The sequence below is a fragment of the Myxocyprinus asiaticus genome, chromosome 36 (assembly GCF_019703515.2).
Source record: "Myxocyprinus asiaticus isolate MX2 ecotype Aquarium Trade chromosome 36, UBuf_Myxa_2, whole genome shotgun sequence".
Taxonomy (NCBI): domain Eukaryota; kingdom Metazoa; phylum Chordata; class Actinopteri; order Cypriniformes; family Catostomidae; genus Myxocyprinus; species Myxocyprinus asiaticus.
The window spans coordinates 7,856,112-7,879,743 of NC_059379.1; the positions used below are offsets into that span (position 1 = coordinate 7,856,112).

Sequence of the window (23,632 nt, forward strand, 5' to 3'; positions counted from 1 at the left end):
CCCAATTACTCATGCTGCTATGGGATCCCATTGTAACCAAGTGTACATTACATGTGCATTACACAACGTGTACTCACGTGGTAAGCAGCCAGCGGGATTGTTTGGCCAGACCGAGACAAGCAGCCAGACAGATGACCAGATCCAAGATCAGAATCAGCAGGTATGTCAACCACCTTCAGAGAAAACAGTCACAGTCCATATAGAAAACAACACGTGGCTTTTATAAGCAATGAATAAAAAAAATATCGGTGACTATTTGTGACTATTAGTGACTATTTGCACTAGGTGTAAATACACCTCGCTGCAATTTGCACTCCAATAGTCTGGTGGAAACATAGAAATTGAAGACAAACTGTGCCCTCAAGTGTCACTGCAGTGGTGTGATGTGTAAAAACGGTGTGGATATGCTTTTATTGTGGAGATGACTTGGGTTCGATTCTGCCTTTTGCCCCACTTTTTCCCATTCTGTTTTCTGTCTCAACTCTAAACATTTCCTTTAATACTACTTATAATAAATAAATAAAAATGAACATAAAGGTTGATTTCCTCACAGTGACTTGGTCACGGTCAAGGTCGGGAAGTTGAGAGAAAGGTTTGATCTGGGTAAAATTAACCATGTTTTTACAATAGTAATATTGTAGAAACCATGTTTTTTGGTGGAAGCCATTGTTTTAATGCAATTAATTATGGTGTTACTAGAGTAACATGATGTTAATATAGTAAACAGTACCACCGCTCAGTATATGCATATTACGCAGTCTGCATAGGGCACCAGATTTTTCATCAGATTTTTCTCCTCAGAAAAAGACTCCAGTAATATCACATGTCCTCAACAATGTTTCAAACTTAGCTCAGATCTTCCAAGATACAAACATTGTAATCAAAATCCAAGAGATTTAAAAATGATTTAAACTCATTTGATCTTCAACAAAGTTAAAACATGAGAATTGAGTTGAGAACAACATTAGGTCTACTGAGCTATGAAAAAGCAACCCCTGAGCAATACAATGTTCTTGTATGTTGCATGTGCTGGTGTTGACACTCCAGAGGGCTCTATTGCACTCAGAATAATTCATAATAGATGAGCAAGATCTATAATATTTCACACGCTGAAACCTGGTCAGAGGGAAAGCTGAATGTGTCTCTTTCTATGAACAATCATAATCACTGTCAGTTATTTGTATATGCCTTGACAAAAATAACTTTTCTGGCATCATCACCAAATAGAACGTGTCATTATCGATTATTAACATCTTTAGTGCAATGATGACAAAATCAAAGCCACAGTATCAGCAAGTATTTTGATGGATAACTATAGTTCCCTATCTGTCACTCACTCGACGTTGTGTCGATGTAGTGACACTAGGGGTCACTTTTGGGAACCCCAAACACCTCTGATTTTGAAAAAATGCCAATGGGAATTGGCGTGTGGAATTTGCATGCCACTCCCCCGGACATACGGGTATAAAAGGAGCTGGCTCGCAACCACTAATTCAGATTTTCTCTTCGGAGCCAAGTGGTTGTGTTCAGCGAGCTGAATTACTCTGCCGATCCATTCACCTCAAAAAGCTGTTGGAATTACAGCGCATTACAGCAGCTTCTCCCCCTCTTGACTGGTGAAATGCAGAGAACGCCCCTGGGCACTTCAGCAGCTAAAAGAGTATATTCTTCTTACTGAAAGAGTATATTTTCCCTTCTAAAAGAGTGGCATTAATGGAGAGCATCTTTTTAAAGATGTCTCTCCGTTTGTGTGTATTTCCTAGTTGCGATCGTTACCTCTCCTTTTCCGATGGCCACAATCGCGGTCTTACGTGCTTGGGCGCTGCCTCTCAGGCAGGCGATGTCCACCCTGGTGGTCCAGGAGCGCCACCTATGGCTCAACTTTGTCGAGATGTGGGAAGCTGACAAGGTACAGTTCCTTGACACCCCGTCTCCCAGGTCATCCTGTTCAGCGACACCGTTGAGGACTTCGCCCAGCAGTTCTCGGCGGTAAAACAGCAGATGGAGGCTATTCAGCACATCCTGGATCGGCACGGTTCAAGACCTCGCACCTCGTCTGCTCGTCGCTAAGGGCGTCCTCCTGCCACAGCAACACCAGCTCCGCTGCAGCCGCCCCATGGCCCAGCCCCGGCGTGGAGCCACCCGCAGGAAGCAGACGCCACCTGTCTCACGGCCGGCCGCAAAGAATTCGAGGAAGGCTTCGAAGCGCCCCTGAGATGGGTGACCCAGGAACGTGGAGACCTGCTGCAGGCCTGGAGATGGTAAGCAGACCACTCCATCCCCCGGTGGAGGGCCGGGAGGAGAATCCTTTGCCTTTTCGTTGATTCGGCTTGCGCTTCCCAACCTGTTGCGATGGCTGACACGGACCATCCGACTCGGCTACGCGATTCAGTTTGCCAGGCGCCCGCCCAGGTTCAGCGGCGTCCGCTTCACCCGGTGAAGGGCGAGAACACCGCTACCTTGCGTGCGGAGATCGCTACCCTTCTACGGAAGGGTGCGATAGAGCCTGTCCCTCCGGCCGAGATGAAGAAGGGGTTTTACAGTCCCTATTTCATCGTACTGAAGAAAGGCGGTGGGTTGCGGACAATTTTGGACCTGCGAGTACTAAACCGGGCTTTGCACAGACTCCCGTTCAAGATGCTGATGCAATAACGCATTCTAGTGAGCGTCTGGCATCAAGATTGGTTCACGGCGGTAGACCTGAAGGACGCGTACTTCCACGTCTCGGTTTTACCTCAACATAGACCCTTCCTGCGGTTTGCTTTCGAGGGCCGGGCGTCCAGTACAAGGTCCTTCCCTCCGGCCTGTCCTTGTCCCCTCGCGTCTTCACGAAGGTCACAGAGGCAGCATTTGCCCCGCTAAAGGAAGTGGGCATCCGCATCCTCAACTATCTTGACGACTGGCTAATCCTAGCTCACTCTCGGGATGTGTTGTGTGTGCACAGGGACCTGGTGCTAACGCACCTCAGCCGGCTGGGGCTTCGGGTCAACTGGGAAAAGAGCAAGCTCTCCCCGGTTCAGAGCATCTCTTTTCTCGGCTTGGAGTTAGACTCATTCTCGATGTCGGTGTGCCTCACGAACGAGCGCACACAGTCAGTGCTGAACTGTCTGAAGGCATTCAGACGGAGGACAGCGGTTCCACTGAAACTTTTTCAGAGGCTCCTGGGGCATATGGCATCCTCAGTGGTGGCCACACTGCTCAGGTTGTTGCATATGAGACCGCTTCAGCACTGGCTGCAGACTCGAGTCCCGAGACGTGCATGGTGCCGCGGGACACATCGCATGGTCATCACGCCGATCTGTCACGCCTCTTCAGCCCTTGGATCGACCTAGCATTTCTACGGGCAGGGGTTCCCCTAGAGCAGGTCTCCAGGCGCACTGTGGTTATGACAGACACCTCCAAGACGGGCTGGGGCACCATATGCAACGGGCACACATCCGCCGGCTCTTGGACTGGCCCACGTTAGCACATCAACTGCCTCGAGTTGTTGGCAGTACTGCTCGCTCTGCGGAGGCTCCGGCCATTGATCCAGGGCAAGCATGTGTTGGTCCAGATGGTAGCGTACATCAACCGCCAAGGCAGCCTACGCTCCCGTTGCATGTAACAACTTGCCTGCCATCTCCTCCTCTGGAGTCGGCAGCTCTCAAGTCGCTGCGAGCCACTCACATCCCGGACGACCTCAACACCGCAGCAGAAGTGCTGTCATGACAGGTTACGCTCAGGGGAGAGTGGAGGCTCCACCCCCAGGTGGTCCAGCTGATTTGGAGTCAATTCGGTCGAGCAAAGGTAGACCTGTTTGCTTCCTGGGAATCCTCCCACTGCCCGCTTTGGTACGCCCTGCCTGAGGCACCCCTCGTTATAGACGCATTGGCACACAGCTGGCCCCCGGGACTACACAAATATGCATTTCCCCCAGTGAGGCTAGGTCAGGGAGGACGAGGAGCAGGTTGTCCTAGTAGCACCCTACTGACCCACCCAGACGTGGTTCTCAGACCTGACGTTCCTCACAAAAGGAACCTGACTGCGCTCACTTCCATCAAGAGGGTAGGGGATCTGCAGGCGTTCTCTGTCAGTGAAACATGCCTGGAGTTCAGTCCGGGCTACTCTCATGTGATCCTGAGATCCAGACCGGACTATGTGCCCAAGGTTCCCACGACCCCATTTAGGGATCAGGTGGTGAACCTGCAAGCACTGCACCGGGAGGAGGCAGACCCAGCCTTGGCATTGCTGTGTCCAGTGTGTGCTTTACGCATCTATTTGGATCGCAAGCAGAGCTTTAGAAGCTCCAAGCAGCTCTTTGTCTGCTTTGGCGGGCAGTGGAAAGGGAGTGCTGTCTCCAAACAGAGGATCGCCCACTGGGTCATTGACGCCATCGTGATGGCATATCACGCTCAGGATGTGCTGCCCCCCGTGGGGCTACGAACCCACTCTACTAGGAGTGTGGTGGCCTCCTGGGCCCTGACCAATGGCACCTCTTTGGCAAACATCTGCAGAGCAGCAGGCTGGGCAACACCCAACATCTTTGCGAGGTTCTACAATCTCCAGGTTGAGCTGGTCTCGTCCCGTATATTGTCAGGTATGAGCAGGTGAGTTCCGTGAGAGCTGGCCGGGTGTACCTCTTACACATATCGCCTTTCCCCTCCCCTGAGGTGAAGACATGTGCTTTTGACTCCCAGTCGTGTTCACAAGTTGTGATCCCTGGATGACTTTCCTCCTTAGCCCTGTGGCAGGCGAGTTTGTGAAGAAACTCGCTGCCGGCCCAGTACATGTGCTAACTAAGCCCTGTACAGGGGTAGGTGCTCCACATGCACTGGTTCCCCATAGGTGACCCCATGTGATATATCTGCCACTAAATCGTTTCCCTGTTGGTAAACTGCGTCTTCCCTCTCGGGTAGGACCTACCATGGGACTTCTCCACATGACATACTTCCAACAAGACTCGGAAAGACCATGTGACGCATTTCCACTCTAAATGCCCCCTCCGGGCGGGGTGTGGTCTCTGCGGTGTCTTCCCCTTGGGAGTAACACCCCCCCCCCCCCGACGTAGACACTTATGGCCCCCAGCCAGTAAACAAAATTCCACTCTTTCTGGGGAGAAAAAAGAGGAAAAGAGGCCACGGCTGGACTAGCCTGTCCCTATTTGTTGGGCAAGTCGACTTGTTCCCAAAGGACCGTTCGACGCTCATAAGAGCATTGGTGGAGGTTACGTGACGGCCTGGTGCGCTGGCTTCGAGGCACACAGCAGTCTGCCTGTCTTGCACCGCCAGTCCACGTAACACAGTTCAGCTTATTGTGGTGTTTCGTATAGGGACCCCTAGTGTCACTACATCAACACAACGTCGAGTGAGTGACAGATAGGGAACATCCTGGTTACTTTCGTAACCTCCGTTCCCTGATGGAGGGAACGAGACGTTGTGTCCCTCTTGCCACAATTCTGAACTACCCGCTGCAATGGCCGGGACCTTATCTCGGCTCCTCAGCACAAAACCTGAATGAGTGGTTGCGAGCCAGCTCCTTTTATACCCGTATGTCCGGGGGAGTGGCATGCAAATTCCACTCGCCAATTCCCATTGGCCTTTTTTCAAAATCAGAGGTGTTTGGGGCTCCCAAGAGTGACCCCTAGTGTCACTACATCGATACAACATCTCGTTCCTTCCATCAGGGAACAGAGGTTACAAAAGTAACCAGGACAGAGTTTAACATGGTGAAATAGCTTTAAATGCAACTATTAAACAGACCGCACACGTCTGCAGTCTTGCATTAGCAGTTGATGGATCACCCCATGGCTTCACTTTACCACACTTAGCAAAAAGTGAGGAGTCAAGGACACACAACACTTCATAATGCTTAAGCCAGCTATGAATCAAGTGTAGAACACAGTGCTTGCAAATACTGTTTCAAAGTATATGCTTCAATGCAACTGTGCTTAACCTGGGCCAGATTCACAAATCTTGTTACACTAACGTAGTTAAGATTCATAAATTCTTCTTAACTACAAACGTCTTATAATTTATCCTAATTTAACTTCAACTTTATTTATTTGTATTTTGTTTCTGAAGAAGATTTTTGTGAATCTGGCCCAGGCCAGTCGGACCTCACGTACCTTGCTTCTGCAGCTTTAAATCCATTCTGCAGAATTTCACATACAGTATGTTCCTGCACAATAAGCACAGAAACTGTAGATTCCATGCAGGTCTACTGATCAGAAAGGGTGTTAAAGGACAATAAAGTTATGGGAAAATCTAAAGCATGGCAACTTTCCTTCATTACCTGTAATACTCTATGTATGCTGTCTGTTCAGCGATGGATACCAGGTTTACTTTTGCCTTCTCCCAATCAGGAAGCCCCAGTAACTGTTTAATGATGTTATCTGACATCTGTTGCATGAAGTGCAGCGTCTGTACAAAGTCTCCCCGTGTGGCAAAGATTTCATCCAAGCGAGACAAGCGCTCTTTTAGACCACGCTGCATACCTCCCATAGTACCCGTCACCTGTGCAAGTGAATAACATTGTTAGAGCCACTGGAAATTATTTGAGTGCAGAGACATAAACAACATTTCAGGTTACGCATTTTTAATTACCAAAAACATTAACATAGACAGAAACTGAATACACAGACACCGATTTCTCAGAAGTTTTCACACTGAAGAATCGTGCCTCTTAATTGAAAAGCTTTTAAACAAAAAGGTTCAAGCTGTTTATTAAATTCGATAAGTGCAAGCAGCCATATCACTCTGTAGCTCTAGACTGTTTGCCCTCTGAAGCCAAGCAGGGTTGAGCCTGGTCAGTACCTGAATGGAATACCTCCTGGGGAAAACCAAGGTTGCTGCTGGCAGAGGTGTTAGTGAGGCCAGCAGGGGGTGCTCACCCTGCAGTCTGTGTGTCCCCCAACAACCCAGTATATGGATGGGGACACTATATGGTAAAAGGCACTGTAATTCAGATGAGATGTTAAACCGAGGTCCTGACTATCTGTGGTCATTAAAAGTCCCAGGACACTTCTCGTAAAAGATTAGGGGTGTAACCCCATCCTGGCCAAATTCCCCCATTGGTTCTTTTCAAATGGCCTGCTTATAATCCCCATCCATGAACTGGCTTTATCAGTCTATCTCCTCTCCACCAATAGCTGGTGTGTGGTGAGCGTACTGGCACACTATAGCTGCCGTCACATCATCCAGTTGGATGCTGCACATTGGTGGTGGTTGAGGAGAGTCCCCCTGTTCACTATGTGAAGTGCTTTGAGTGTAGTGTCAGAAAAGCGCAATATAAGTGTAACGTTCATTTATATAAATCACTGTTGAACTAGCTTACATGCACAATTCATGTCAAGGGACACCCAGATACACAAAGCGCATCTTAATTGAATGAAAATGTATTTTTACAATGTGCTTGTGTTGTAGTATCTAAGTAAAACTATAGCCAAATGAGGGATATGAGAAAGTAGTACATGTGGAGAGGGCATGTCTGGAGTTTACGGCCAAAAAAAGAGCTGTTGTCTGTGGGAATGGCAGTGTTTTATGGCACCATGTGTGACCAGTTTTTGTGTTTCTTTGTCCTTTCACATAGATCCAACCCCAAATAAGAACTCTGTTAAACAGAACATGTTATGTTTTAAAAAAGAAAAAAAGAAAAAAAGAAAAAGAAAAGAAAAACAAGTGCAAATGGGTGCATGAATATATTTAAAGTTTGATAAAGGCTAAAGATACAACAGAATCAAGGGATTCCCAGGCAAATGCTCTGTATCCTGAAATTGAATACTGATGGCCCAAATTTAATTCCAAGCAGGCCTTCTTCTCCTAGTTATGACATCATTACTTTAGAGTGTAGGGTGATGTCATCCCCAACAGTGTGAGAAACTCAATACAACATTGTTAATCTAGTTTGACAGGACTCCTTTTTCAAAAGATCTTTTATTTTAGTAAACTTCTTAAGATCCACAGAACACATTTTGAACATTTCTTGGCAATGGCAAATATTTATCGTGTGACCATGACTGCAAAAAATCTGCTATGGGTTTGAACTCACTGGGGTTTAATATCTTAGCTGAATGTAATCCAATAATCCAGCTAATGAACAAAAGCCAGACATCTGAGTTCGAGCTGAATTTCTTAAGCCACAGCTGTAATGCATATGAGGAAGTGGTTAAAATACCATGCCGAGATTTTTCTCCTAGCGTCGTGGCTCTAATTGATTGTCTCTGGTTTCTGTAGGCGTTGAGCTTCTCCAATTAAATTTGAATGGAAGAGTTGAAGCGTGAAATGGAACACAAGCACTAAATGGAACTGTCTACTCTGTATCCAGATACGAATTTCTATTCCTCCATTAAACCTGTGAAAAAAGCTTAAGGCCAGCCAAAAAAAAAAAAAAAAAACAACAATCTGAAGTAGAGAGATATCAGAAATGGAATGATGACCTTCCTACTTACAGTTCTTGTCCTAATAATGGCTGTGGGAATGCCTGGGGATCTGCTGGAGGAAGTAGTTCAGAAGCTCTCAAAATAGATACTGAGAACAAAAATCTATAACATAAGACCAAAAATGGAAGAAAGACTAAAAAGGCGGGGAGGAAGGAGTAAGGTAAGGCTGTTACGAGCAGTGGTGGGTTCAGTTCTCTCTTTCTTTTTTAAGTTTAGAACCTGTCTCTGACTAGGTAAAAAAAATGTAACTTTACAAAAAAAAAAAAAAAAAAATCTAATAAACTGGAGAAAAACAATCAAATCCACTTTGTCCTGAAATTCCTCTTCGGCAAACGTTTGATTAACTCTTCCTTGTGGGTGAAGGATAAACAGCTCTCGTCTCTATTACTTTTTATCTATTTTCTCTCCCTGTTAAATGATGTGTGGGAGAAAAAGCAGGAGAATTGTGGCAGAAAAATTTTCAGAGAGAATTTGGGTGTTTGAAATGATAAGTATCCCAAACCTTTAACACCCACAACCAGAAACAACTTTCAAAACTTGTTTATATATATATATATATATATATATATATATATATTTTAGAAACATACCTTTTTCTTAAATCATTTGACAGTTTAAAATGCCCCACCTTTTTAAATCCCACAACATGACTACAAAAAGTTGCTTCTTTCAATTAGTTCATATACTGTAAATCCTTATAATCAAGCCATTCGAATATTGCCAGTCACTTGCACTATTTGCTATGATCACTGAATATTAATAAGTATTGCATATCATTTTGAATGAAAGTTCAAACTTTTGAAAGTTCAAACGTTCAAAAGAAAGGTCAAAAGTAAAAAGGTAGAAAGATAAAAGGTCAAAAAGAACAAAGGTTGAGAGAAAAGGTTTGAAAGAAAGTTCTAAATAAAGAAAAATAACATTTTAAACAGATTTTGAGGAATAAATCAAAGTACAATAATTCAAAAAAGTTCAATAGTTCAGAAAAAGTTAATAAGAAAGTTCCAAAAGAAAGTTTGAAAGAAAGTTCGATAGTTCCAAAGAAAGTTCGATAGTTCGTTAAATGGTTCAAAGAAAGTTAGTAAAATGTCCAAAATAAAATATAAAAAAAAAGAAAGTTCATAAGAGAGTTTTAAAGAAAGTTCTAAAGAAAAAGAAAGGTCAAAAGAAATCAATGTCGAAAAGAAGAAAGGTCAAAAGAAAAAAATTGGAAAAAAGTTTAGTTTGAAAAAAGATAGTTCGAAAGTTCAACATTTCTAAAAAAAAAAAAAGTAAAAAAGTTTGAAGAAAAAAAAAGTTTGAAAGAAAGTTAGAAAGTTCAAATGTTTGAAATAAAAGAAAGCTGGAAAGAAAGTTCAAAAGTAAAAAAGAAAGTTCAAAAGAAAGTTTGAAAGAACATTCAAAAGTTTGAAAGACTGTTCTAAATAAAAGTTCGAAAGAAAGAAATTTCAAAAGAAAGAAAGAAAGAAAGAAAGAACACATAATTCTCCAAACAGTTAAGTAGCCAAGAGAGTATACAGTATTAACACTCAACTTTAGCACAGGTTTATGTTTGCCTTAAACATTCAGGGGAACATTTAAGCGCCAGGGGCTGACAGCAGGTTAATATATAGAGCACTTAAGTGGCACCTGGAACCCAGACCAACCCAGAGCTCAGTCAACCTCCATTCCAGAGATTGGAAATATAGGTATTTTACAGTAAATCACATCAATGTCAAACAAATACCAAAGCCTACAAACCATTTACCTCCCATTTTCTTAAGCGAGTCATTCCTTAGCCTTTAGCCTAGACAGAAATATCCACAAATATGACATTTTAAGCTAACCTGTCAAACATATCACTTACCTGGATGACTTCTCACTCAAAATCTAAACTTTAGATACAGTTACACTCAAAGAAAAATGGTCTGCACATATGATTGTGACAACTGTATTTTTATAGTAAAGCAGCTGGCATAATATAGGCCCAGATAATTACCACACTCTGGCCAAAACATGAAAAAAAGTGACCTTCACAAGCTGAGAGGAAGGTAAAGAACTGCCCACCATACAGAGATAGAGGTATTTATAGAACAGCTGAGCTCTGGGTTGAGATTCTAACAAATTATAGCATTGCTACCCACTTAAATAATGTGAAAATATATGCATAGTTTTTAATATCATTGAACATTTCCAACATTATTGCCCAGGAATAATTATACTGTTCATTTAACCAACATTAGCCTTTTGGGGGCATGTTGACACACTGTATGGGGGAAGCTATAACTATAGGACCCTGCTGTCTATTGACACTGATTTGAGAAGAATACCATTGTTTGAAATCTGAAATACTATCTAAAGAAGAAAAAAAAAAATCTGTATTTAAAATGTATAATATTTTATTACTTTTCTACAAAATGTAAAAGTTAAATTATGAAACCCAAAAACAAATTATTAACACAGTACAAATGAAAACCTAACATGTAAAAATGTTTTATTGTGTTTACTTGTTTAGCTAACATCTTCTACAAATATTGTTTTATTGGAAATTTAGTTTGGAGGACAGAATTCCCCAAAATATTCCTAATTTAATACATTTTTGAAACTTGTGTCTTTAAAACCAACACTGATACATCAATTATCATTGGTGCAAATGGGCTCACAACCATGTAGGTACTAAGATGTATCCCTTGTGAAAATGTCCCCACAAGACAACAAGTCCCAGTCTGCCCTAATGTTTTGTCACCAAACATGTATCTACATTATTATGTTTCTCCTCTTCTGTAGATTTAGCTCAAACCAAGTAATTTATTGTCCTGGTACGCCCCAAGGTGCCTCTGTGCAAGCCAAACAGATCCGGTGGAAGCCACACAGTTAATTTGCGAGCACAAAGGGGGTGCTGCGAGGAGGTGAACAAGAGACATCATGGCCCTGAACCAATAAACTCTAAAACAAAGCATTTATCACTCAGCATTCTTAAAAAAAAAAAAAAAACATCCTGTGGATTATTTCTACGAAAGTTCTCTTTACTCCTTTGAAAGAGTGGAGCAGTGCTTTCAAACAGTGTGAGAACAAGATGAGAGAGTTGTGCATGTGTGTGAATAAGAGCAAGCATCTGTGTGCAATGGATGCCAAATTGAATCATTGTATTTTAGACACAGCCACTGAAGAGCCTCAATCAGGAAGTCAAAGGTTTCTATGAGTTGCTTAAAAGGTCTTTGTTGCAGGATTCATGGCTAATTATGTGTACTGCTTGCTGGGTTTTCAGCAAGCAGTGCACATAATTAGCCCACTGATGATGTTTTTGGTTGCACACTGATTATGTTTGTGGCCCCGTTTACACATGGTATTAAGATGCGCTTCAGGCGACCCATTTGTAATGGTACAACACTAAAGACTGTTGTAAACGAGATCCAAAACATTTTGAGATTTGACCATTCAACCACATTCCGAGCAGGGTTTCCGTTAGGCGGTAAATACCAGTTTTTGACGGTTAAAATGTCCAAATGTCTGACAAATTTTAAAAAAACTGACGGACACAATGTCCAGTGAAAATATTAACATGAAGCGTCAGCAAACCCTTTAGTTGATGGCACAATTGCACAGCGTGATGCCATCCCAATAATGACAGTGCTTCACTGCCACAGAGGTTTACACTTTCCAGACAGCTTGTGAAGTCCTAATCCACAACTACAGGAGGTTGTATCCTGCACACTGGCAGAATCAGTGTGCATTATTCCTGCCTCCTGAATAGCAAGTTAGTGCTAGTAGTGCAAATGCTCATCCATTCCAATGCATTCAAACAAAAACGGAGCACATCCTTCTCACCTGTCAATCAACCACTGGGCAAAGTGCTGTCCTATGTTGGCTCTTGTTCCTGGTTGTTGTCATCCATGCTTTAATCAAGTATTATTTTCGCAACACCTGATGTAATAACCTGCTGCACAACGAATGATGAAAAAAACATCATGATATCTATTTTGAGAAGCAAATCAAATTTTAATCAGATTTCAAACCACTAACAAGGGTAATTTGGATGGGGATTGTAAAAAATTTTTTTTGTTTCTTTTTTTTTTCTGTTCAGACACCAAAAAAATGTTTTAGTCGGATAGGCAAAAAAAAAAATAAAAAAAAAAAATTTTGATGTCTGTCTGAACAAGTCCTGCTTCACTCACCAGTTTAACGCAGCCTGTCGGGCCTCAGGTCGGGATGCAGGCTTTAGCCAATGATAATTCACTCTTTTTTTTCCCCATTAACTGGTTTACATTAAATTGAGTTGAGAAAACTAATGTAACCCTTAGCATTCCCATTCATCTCAATGGCAGGTGCTTGGCTTGTGCACGCAGCCCTGGAAGCTGGCGACGTTGATGCTGGCATCTTTGCCTCTAAAGCTAACCAGCTAACTTCTAAAGTTTGTTAAATTCTGAAGCCAGCCAGACAAAACCTGACCCCACAACTGAGGTAAATTGTTAGAGATCACTAACAAACATCAAAAAGATCGGTAGTCCTTTTGTTACTTTAAATAACTTTTTTACTTATCTCTGAGGCAGAGCGCTAATGAATATTTTGTCAACTTTTTTCCTTAAAGTGCAGTTCCCAGGTCAGTTTGCCTTTTGGCTCATGATGATGACTCAGACAGTGGGCTGAGGGGGATAAATTTGACTTTAGATAAGTCTGTGGCTCATAATTCTGAGTCAGACGGAAACTGATGCATTAATCTCTATTAGTGCAGATGGGAAGTTAATCCTCTACTCCTCAACGATGTAAGTGGGCAGATGCTCCGAGCACTTTTAGTCTCAGTTTGGCTCAAAACAACAGCATAAACACTTCCCTAAAGACTCATACAGTAGGTGTAAGTGAACTGAGCAGGTGTGAATGATTGATCTATAGCTGGTAACACAATGTTTGCACTCATCAAATCAATGCAAATGTTGTTAATATCAATATGGAGACTGCTGAGGTTCAGGCTGATGGATTTGGCATATCACAGGGACTGGGCTAACTTGTACAATAACAATATTTAAATATAATATATACTACAAATATTATAATATCTCCTGAGATTTTATATATATATCGAGGAGGGGATAGGGATAAAGAGGAGTGGGTGCCGCAGTTCAAGAGAGAGAGAGAGATGCACGAAGCCTGTCAGTGTTTTTATGTTAATACATAGCTGTGTGTTTTAATGTGTTGCTGAAAAGCCATTTTTTGTTATACACTGTAAAGTGTCCAATAAATGTCTTATGTGGATTGTTCACCCGGATCTTGCTTCCTCCTTCTTAAGAAAGGCAGAGGTCTGCCACAATATAGTTATCCTACTCACTGCTACTTGTGTCTTTTCATCCACCGCAGAATAAAATGTCTAAAGCCTGCATTGCAAGCCATGAGAGGGCTAACGGTTTGTGTGAAGAAGGATTAAAGTGTCATTGTGTCACTGTCAGACCTACGCATTTAAATCAGACAAAAAATAAATAAATAAAATAAAATGGAGATTAAGAATGATATAAATAGGGCTCTTCAGTCTGGCTACAGTTGCAGGAATTTGGTTTTGTTCATGCTACAGCCTTCAGGGCCTTGAAGGGGACAATATGCTACAGCCTTCAGGGCCTTGAAGGGGACAATGGCTAAAGGAAAAAGAGGCTTCATAACTACATTGACATAAAAGGCCGTAAAAAAACAATTTGAGACATTTTTCTTTAACACATCATATAACAGAACACACTAGGAGAGAGGCTACATGCATACATCTTCAAAATTGTCCTTGCCATTGCAAAGTGATGTCAGATGCACTCAGTGGGGAACCCACACATTTTGAGAAGCACTGAATGTCAGAAAAAGACATTACAGAAGCAAACAAATGAATTATGAGGATATGGGGACCATCTGGCTGAGGTTTGGTCTGAAGGGTGGTGCGCTTTGATAGAAAGTGAAGAACTATTTGCTGAGAAGGAAATAGTTATAAAGTGATTGTGTTAGAGCCCTTAGAGGGCGGAAATTAGATTGGAAGAAATCAGTCAGACAATATTGGGACATTTTAGCAGAATCTACTCAGTGACTTTAGAGTGTCAGTTTAACAAAGAGTCAAATGTAGTGTCTGAAATTAGTTATTAACAGTAAGATCAAGGTTGCCACTACTGCAGGTTGTACAAAGGAGGCTCTATACAATTATTATTATTTTTTTTAGCTATTTTTAAGTATAACACATCAACATGACAACACTGGAAATGTAGATAAAATGTACTTGTTACTACTGAATGTTCCAGTAAATCGACCCCATTCTGCGGAGTCACTGACAAGCTTAATCTCCCATCAGAGATTGCTATATTTAATCAACCAGTTCCTGTGGTACAGCTGAGCCTCATAACCCTTTTCTACTGACATGGTTCGGGTTCCTGGGCCGGTGCGAATTTTCGAACTGTTCCGTGCGTTTCCACAGCAGTTCCGGGGTGGAAACACTGTATCCGCACCGGCCCCAAAAGCTTGCTGGTCTCTAAGCAGGAACCAATTACATCAGGGGGCGGAGGGCGGGACAATGTTTCGTCACTAGGTACGTTTTCCAAATAACAACAGCTACTGTCTGCAGCAAGGAGTACTTCTTTACTCTATAACAACAATAAAAAAAAAATCAAAACTGTTCAGGAAACGAAGATTTGGAGGATTTACGATTTGGTCTTCTACGGTGATCCGAGATAAACTAGAGAGATCGCAAAGGGGGGAAAAAAAAGAGTCTACGAATACAAACGGCAAGAAACGATGCATGATGGCTTCAATCGAATGATTGACCATGTAATGAAGCTCAGTAGGCAATGATAGGCAGATGAAGAGAGAAACCCAAGTGCAGTTTATTTCCAATCGTGATAACCAGAAACCCTAACTATAAACATGAACTAAACAAAACATAAACAACTTGACATGGAAACAACGTTACATTAACAATTCCTGACAAACGACAATGGCAAACATGTGGGCTTAAATACAAGGACATGGGTAACAGGTAAACAAGACAACCAATCACAAGACTAAACTATAAACAAGATAACAAGACTAAATGAATTTTAACCAATGAAAGACAAGACTAATAACAAAGTAATCAAACAATGAACCAATGAAAACAAGGCACATGAACAGGGGAAACACATGACAAGATCACATGAGGGAACAAGAATTTACATGACATGACACCGCATGACCTGAACAAGAACTAAACTTTAAAATAAAAGACATGAAAACAAGAACAAAACACACAAACGTGACATATCCCACCCACTAGGAGCGGCTCCCCACACCAAAACATAAACACAAAGTTCACTGTGAGGGAGCTGGGGGGGGAGGGGGGGAGGGACTAAACGTTTAGGGGGGAGGGGGCGTGGCTACATGGCATGAGATGGAAACATGGTATGGCAGGATCCTGACTTGGCCATGGTAGGCGAGGATGATGACTTGTTGGCCGTGGCAGGCATGACCGCTGGCTCGTGGAGCAGAGGCGGGCCTGGACCATGGAGCAGATGTGGGCCTGGACCGTGGAGCAGAGGCGAGCCTGGACCGTGGAGCAGAGGCGGGCCTGGACCGTGGAGCAGAAGCGGGCCTGGACCGTGGAGCAGAGGCTTGCTTGTGACATGGCATGGAGCAGTCTGGGGCTTGGCTGAGACATGGCATGGAGCAGACTGAGGTTCGGCTGTGACATGGCATGGATTAGACTCTGACGTGGCAGTGACATGGCATGGAGCTGACTCTGGCGTGGCTGAGACACGGCCTGGAGCTGACTCTGGCGTGGCTGAGACACGGCCTGGAGCTGACTCTGGCGTGGCTGAGACACGGCCTGGAGCTGACTCTGGCGTGGCTGAGACACGGCCTGGAGCTGACTCTGGCGTGGCTGAGACACGGCCTGGAGCTGACTCTGGCGTGGCTGTGACACGGCCTGGAGCTCATTGAGAATCTGGGGCAGAAGGTGGCACAAGCTCAGCGACCATGACATGGAACTCTGGCTTGGCGGCCATGATGTGGAACTCTGGCTTGACGGCCATTATGTGGGGAAAAGTCGTGGAAGGCAGAGCCGTGGGAGGCTCAAGGGGTGAAGCAATGGAAGGCGGAGCTGTGGGAGACTCGAGGGGTGAAGCCGTGGAAGGCTGGAAAATGACCTCTGTGGTCGTGAGCATGGGCAGAGACTGGGGAACAAACTCCGTGGTTGTGATTACAGGCAGAGACTGGAGAAAAGATGTCCTTTTCCTTCTCCTTTCCCAGACAGCTGGGAGTGTGGTTACGGCTACAGGCATTGGCTGTGGACAGTTGAGGCTACAGGCACTGGCTCTGGGACGGTCGAGGCTACAGGCATGGGCGCTGGCTTGTTAACTGTCTCCCCTACAGTGAATGGTGAACCACTTATCAGTAGGGCAAGGTCGATATACTGAGTAATGCTGTCGGTACACCGACCATGAGGCATCAGGGAGGAAACCGGCTCATTTAGCCCAGACCAGAAACAGTCCTTGAGGGCCACCTCATTAAAATCCACCCTGCAGGCCAGAGCGCAGAATTCCTCTACATAATCCTCCAGGGGACGATTCCACTGGCAAAGATGAAGAAGCTGAACTGCTGGGTTCATCTTGTGTCAGTCAGGTATTCTGTAACGAAGCTCAGCAGGCAATGACAAACAGATGAAGATGATGATGAAGTGAGAAACCCAAGTGCAGTTTATTTCCAATCGTGATAACCAGAAACCCTAACTATAAACGTGGACTAAACAAAACATAAACATGAACAACTTAACTTGGCTTGACATGGAAACAATGTTACATTAACAATACCTGACAAACGACAATGGCAAACATGAGGGCTTAAATACAAGGACATGGGTAACAGGTAAACAAGACAACCAATCACAAGACTAAACTATAAACAAGATAACAAGACTAAATGAACTTTAACCAATGAAAAGACAAGACTAATAACAAAGTAATCAAACAATGAACCAATGAAAACAAGGCACATGAACAGGGGAAACACATGACAATATCAGATGAGCGAACAGGAATTCACATGACATGACACCACATGACCTGAACAGGAACTAAACTTTAAAATAAAAGACATGAAAACAAGAACAAGACCCATAAACGTGACAGATTAAATGATAAAAAATAAAAAATAAAAACTTAAGTGAGAACAAGGGACCATAAGAAGGTCCTAAGCAAAAACAGCAGTGGACAGAGCAACGATTGCTTGGCTAACTTACTGGAACATTGAATTCACCCAGTAACGCTCGAGACAAACACTGAATCGCTAAGTTATTATACTTTCCAACTTTGTTAGCTTTCCTTACACTCTTCTCATCTTATTTTGTACATTGTTTTGTTCAGTAAAGGGAATACCCATTTGGTTAGGAAGACTGCGGCTAACTGTCTAATACACCGGTGGGATTCTCATTCAAAACTTAAATATGATATTATATGCTATGACAAAAATCCAAATATAACCATCTGCTACACCAACGCTAATAACGATTCCACTGTTACAGATTATAGTACTTAGCAAGTTAAGCCACAGTAAAAAAATTAATAGTAAATAATGTAATTATGTTAAGCCAAGTGCAGCCAGTTATGATAGGCTCCAGATTGCCCCGGATGAACCAGCCGAGCACAGGCTCGGCATTTGAACCATTTTACTAATTAAAACCTCCATCTAATCAAAGTCTTTCTAGCTAGTCCGTCCTCTGTTGGCCATCTTTGGATTGCTCTCAGCAGGCTATTTCCAGTTATGCCAGTGCAGCTCCTATCTACTTGAATGGGGTAACACTGAAATCTCAAAAATGGTCGTTCAAGATTACGTTCAAATAACATATTTCAAATCAGCAATAAAATCGGACAATATTGGAATCATAAATTGTGCTTCTTTACCTCAGATTATGCTAAAACACGCAATTTTTCCGGCTTGTACAGCTAATGTGCATGCGCGTTAGCGAGTTGATTGACAGGTGATATCTGTATCTACAAGGTGATCTGCTCTTTTACCTGTAAGGCGGGACTTCCTTTCTATATCCGTTGGGTGCTAGAGCTTCTTGGATGGGCATTCCAATTTCTCCTATTCATTTTAATAGAAGTGGCCCGTCTCTGCTAAATAGTATCTGATCTAATATTCCCCTTAAAAACCTCATCTGATTATGACACCATTTCACTCGCTTTTGGCACCCCTCACTGGACATTTCCCTAGAAAACTGCAGCCAAACGTGTAATGAAGCGTGTAATTTCGATTTGCAATCAGGCTACCACTGACAGTAAGGTTTGGGGTTTGGGTTAGGGTGTATGTTTAATCAAATGTGCATTCCTGTTTACAGTTTTACATCATTTACAACTAAAAACACAACTCACTTTTGGCTCCACTCTGTGGACATTTCACCAGGAAACGAGCTCAAATGTGCCCATACATTCAACAACACTTGCGGCTTTGCTCAATGGGGCCAGTGATTCAAGCTTCTGTAAGCAAAGACTGATTTCAGTAAAAGAACGTTCTACCAACTGTCTCCTACTTCACAGTGAGATCAGTCTGAACCAGGCCCGTTGCCAAGGGTGGGCTTTTGGGTGCACCACAACGGGGACAATATAATCAATTTTGATTATAACTACTGATTGGGTTGTTTTGCATTGTGGTGTGAAAATAGTTTTGGTCTTATTCTGTGTCTCAGATCATAAAAAAGTGTGATCCCCTATGAAAACGTAATACCCCCCAACTCTATATGTTCTGGCGACGGCCCTGGTCTGAACACATAACAAAATTCATGTAAAATGTATAAATAAAATGTATGAACTCATATGAACAAATGAACATCACGAGTCCAAGTGTGATGTTAGTTAAGTGAAGACTCAATGTAGTGAAGACTCATTGTGATGTTCATTTGTTCATCACTGATTCTTCACCAGGTCTTCCTTCTGTGGTCTTTCTCCATTCATGTAGACATATACTGTTCTTGCATGAATAGAAAACAGCTTCCTTTATGCATTAAGGATTTGGCAGCTCAGTGACCTGACTTGCCTTAAAGGAACTGTCTGTGTCTGTTGCATACATGTAATCGGAGACTGCCTCTGTAATAAACTGGGTATTATTATAATAATTATAATTGATAATTGAATTCCATGCATTTTATACCCCTAAATATTAGCCATTTACCCTCAAGTGTCCTGAATAGCAGCACATTGTTGCTAGGTACCAAAATTTGCTAAATATAGGTACAGTATTGTACCACGGTACCACATACCTTTTGCACAATAATTTTACTTACCAAACTGTCCACTCCTGATAGCGTGTTGTTGGCATTATAGAGGGAATAGGTCAGCTGGTATACCCCATCATTGGTTTCACTGTTTCCATAGAAACCCACTCCCACAGCAACACTGTAAATTCAAAAAGGGAAAAGTTACAATTTGTTCACACATTGTAATCATTGCCGTTATTTAATTCACCATCAAATGGAGCCAAAAATCCACTGTGCTTTATGCACTGAGTCTATTGAACTATTTTTCCTCCAGCGAAAAGCTACACAAGTGCAAATACACACACACACACATTCTAAATTCAAAGTCGTCTACTGAGACAATTTTAAGCCAGTCTGTACCATAATTCATTTTAGGATGATTTTGGAGGCCTAGATCTCTCTAATACGTTGGCTGTCAATCATAATATAATGTCAAAACATCAACTAAATTCATACATTAATCTGAAGTTAAATGTGTAGTAAGAATAAAGGCAGTGTGGCATGATGGGTGGTGTACGCATGGCACATGCAGTTCTTTAATATTCAGCAGAAGCCAGAGGGAAACGTTCCCCAGACAAAAAAAACATAAGGGTTGAGGAAATAATAAACAACATGGTGCATTTTGCCAGCGGGAGTAGAACACAACCACTATTAGAGAGAGATTCACAACTTGGCAATGATGAAAAGATAAGCCAAAGTGTTTAAAAACCACAATACAACAACTAATATTCAGATTACTCTGTGGAATTAAATCCATTTTTAATATGATTTGCCAAAATTTGTGCTTTAGTGAAGATACTTCACCAATAGTGCCTAATTCAACTCATTTGGTATAAAGCAAGACCTACCAGACCATCTAGAAAACCCAAGAATCTAATTATTGCAGAATTGTTTGGCATGCTCAACAAAGACTAGTGAGACAATGTTATTGTATGTAAATCCTCCATCCCAAAGAACAATCTCATCTGGAAACAGGAAGGCTCTCATTTAAAAAAGGTGATGCACAATACAAAATGATATTTGTCAATATACAACAGTTAGTTCTGGTCCTCGAATCTGATTGGACGAGAGATGTTCCATGAGTACTGATGGTCTCACACCATCAGCACTCGGAGGCTTCACTGTTTGTATCACTCAGCTTGTGTTCATGCCATTCTAAACTAACCCAGATAGCACATGTACATCTCCGAGATGTCTGTTTTAGATCTTTTCATCTGTAAAACATCACAATCTAATTAACATCTGCTAAACATCTTAAAAAGATTGGATTTACAAACATTCTAAATCATAAACATCTCAAAGACATCTTCTGAATGTCTTATTGACATCTGAGTGGAAACGTCTTGTAGACGTACTGCAGATGAGCAAACAACCTAAAAAATACGTCTTCCAGCTGTAAACACACACATCAAATAGACATCTGGGTGATGTACGTGTGCTATCAGGGAAAGTGTAAGAGCAGTGCAGCTGTGTTAAAAGCTATCTGTCTCTTTATATTTAATTTTTGTGACATTACATATTTTAGCCAGCAGGTGGCGGCAAAAGACCATTTCTGCGTGTAATATGAGCCAATTGGTGACATGAAGTGAGACAGCATCAATCAGTGTTTACATTCAACAGCACTCCGTGATTGCTCGTATTACTACTACACCACTAAAGCTAGGAAATAGCTTTAAACGGCTTTAAACTAACAACTTCAGCATTAAGGCTCATCACAGCTGAGAGACACAATAGACTTATTAATTACACGATAAATTCAAGGTGCTTACCTCTTACCAGACTTTACACATTGGAGAGGAAATACTGTTCAAAATGGCATAGGAGATTGCGGTTTCTATAGTGAAAAGACTCTTGCGCACCAGTTAATGTGATATAGGGAGGAATGCCCCCGCTTGTACGGCTATTTTTCCACTGAGAATAAAGGATAAATTTCACCAAAATGACATTATCTTCAGAAAGCTGACTAACAGACTACAGCATCATCAACAGGTGATCGCACACGCTCCATCTCTCTCTCTCTCTCTCGCTCTCTCTCTCTCACACACACACAGACACACACATCCTTGTTTCTCCATTAACATGTTAGAAACAGCCCATACTAAAGTGATGTTTTTGAGAGGCTTGGACACGTCATTTGTTTTGAACCAGCAGCGGCAGATCCTGATCCGTGGCATTTTTACGTACTCAGTTTTTCCTAATTTTTTTTTATTTACTTGTTCATTGAACTGTTTTATATAAGCAATATCACACTCGCAATCATGCTATATGGCCCTAAATCAGCAATGCTGTGATTGCCTGCAGTCGAATCACAGCAGTGCTGATGTAGGGCCATATCGCACTCTTGCTCGTGTGATATTGCTTAATTGTCATTTGCTAGAAGAACTTTAAAATAGAACATCGCACTGCTACAGTAATGCTGTAAGAGTGTGATAAGATGTTGATGTTATGCCTCTAAAATGACATTAGACAGACAGAAACAGAGCCCAAAAAAGCTCTCCTCTGGCCAAAAAAATCAAATAAATAAATAAATAAATAATATATATATATAATAAAACAAGTCTGAAAGTAGGAACATACATAATAGCTAAAAAAACTTAGAGGGGGATAGAAAGAGAGAAAAAGAGAGAGTGAGGCTTTACTTCCAGTGGCCCCTACTGTGTTAGGAATGTCTTCTTAAAACGTGTTCTTATAAGGGTTTGTTAGAGCCAGAGCAATCCGGAATGGAGTTCTAAGACCTTCAATTAAAAAAAAAAATCCATCCATTCAACCATCCATCCATCCATCCATCCATCCACATAAATAATGTGTTCACAAAATTTAAATGATTGTTAATGTTATTCTATTTTCTATTATATTCTATTTTGTTTTGTTTTGTAGCAAATGTGTGTATATAGTACTACCACAAATCTTGAGGTATCTTAATAAATCTGGAAATCATTTTGACGGCAGCAGTTTCATCTGACCAAAAAGTTCACCACCGTTTCCCCACCTCCAAAAATCACACAAAATAAGTATTTTTGAAATTAAAAATATCTTGAAAACTCAAGAACTAAAATATCAGCCTCTCACCTTGTTTTAGTGCCACCTCGCTTTAATTTTCACACTCTTTTTGTTGCCAAATAAGAAATTACTTTGTAATTTCAATCTGTCACATCTCTCTTGGTCCTCGGTTGTCTCCTTCCCTGAAGGGGGCAGCGTTTCATTACGATGGATTTGCGTTAGCAGTTTATACAGTTACTGGCTTCTTTGTTCATACAGGCATGGTGCTTCACAATGACAACAAGAGCCTTCACAATGACAACAAGAGCCTCACACAAGTTTGGTTAGGGGGTGGGTAGGCTTGTTTGCTAAAGCTGCAACCAACTGTTAAGCCATCTTGGTCCTGAATGATTTATTAGAACATGATGAAAACCATATTGGTCACTCACCCTCGAACTGTAGGCCACAACTTCCTGTTTCATCAAATTCTTTAACAAGAAAAATGACAAACTGTTGACACTGATGATATGTATACTGTATGTCATATCACACAATATCACAAGATTTTTAAAGAACAAATTAAACAGGGTTCTCACAAAAAAATAATAATAAAGAATAAGTAAGTGACCCCAAACTTTTGAACGGCAGTGTATATAATAGTTTATCATAATAGTTTGCTCAAAAACAAAAATTTTCATCATTTAATTCTGACCCCATATTATTTTCTTTCTTCCATGAAACAAAATGTTAATAATAATGGTTGAAAAAAGTGATTGTAAGTGAAATTTTATGCCTAATTTTATGATACTTAAATGGTGCTTTCATTGTCCTTTTTGGCACTTAGAAGTATTAATCATCATCCATTTTTCTTGTATGAAAAACAGAAGCTCTAATATTCTGTCTAAGATCTCCTTTTGTGTTTCACGGAAGAGAGAAAACAATACAGGGTTGGAATGACATGGGGTTGGTAAATTATGACCAAATTTTCATTTTTGGGTGAATTATTTCTTTAAATAAGT

General features: G+C 41.8%; 1 protein-coding gene across 4 annotated transcripts in view; it reads right to left on the reverse strand.

Moving 5' to 3' along the window:
• The window catches only part of LOC127427326 (protein tweety homolog 2-like), an 88,960-nt gene that overhangs the window by 23,658 nt on the left and 41,670 nt on the right, over positions 1–23,632 (reverse strand). For all 4 annotated transcript variants that reach the window (XM_051674879.1, XM_051674877.1, XM_051674878.1 and 1 more), the window contains exons 3-5: positions 19,662–19,773; positions 6,271–6,491; positions 78–173 (exon numbers count right to left, since the gene is read on the reverse strand). In XM_051674879.1, the coding sequence (XP_051530839.1) occupies positions 78–173; positions 6,271–6,491; positions 19,662–19,773 (429 nt within the window). The remainder of the gene's footprint in view (positions 1–77; positions 174–6,270; positions 6,492–19,661; positions 19,774–23,632) is intronic.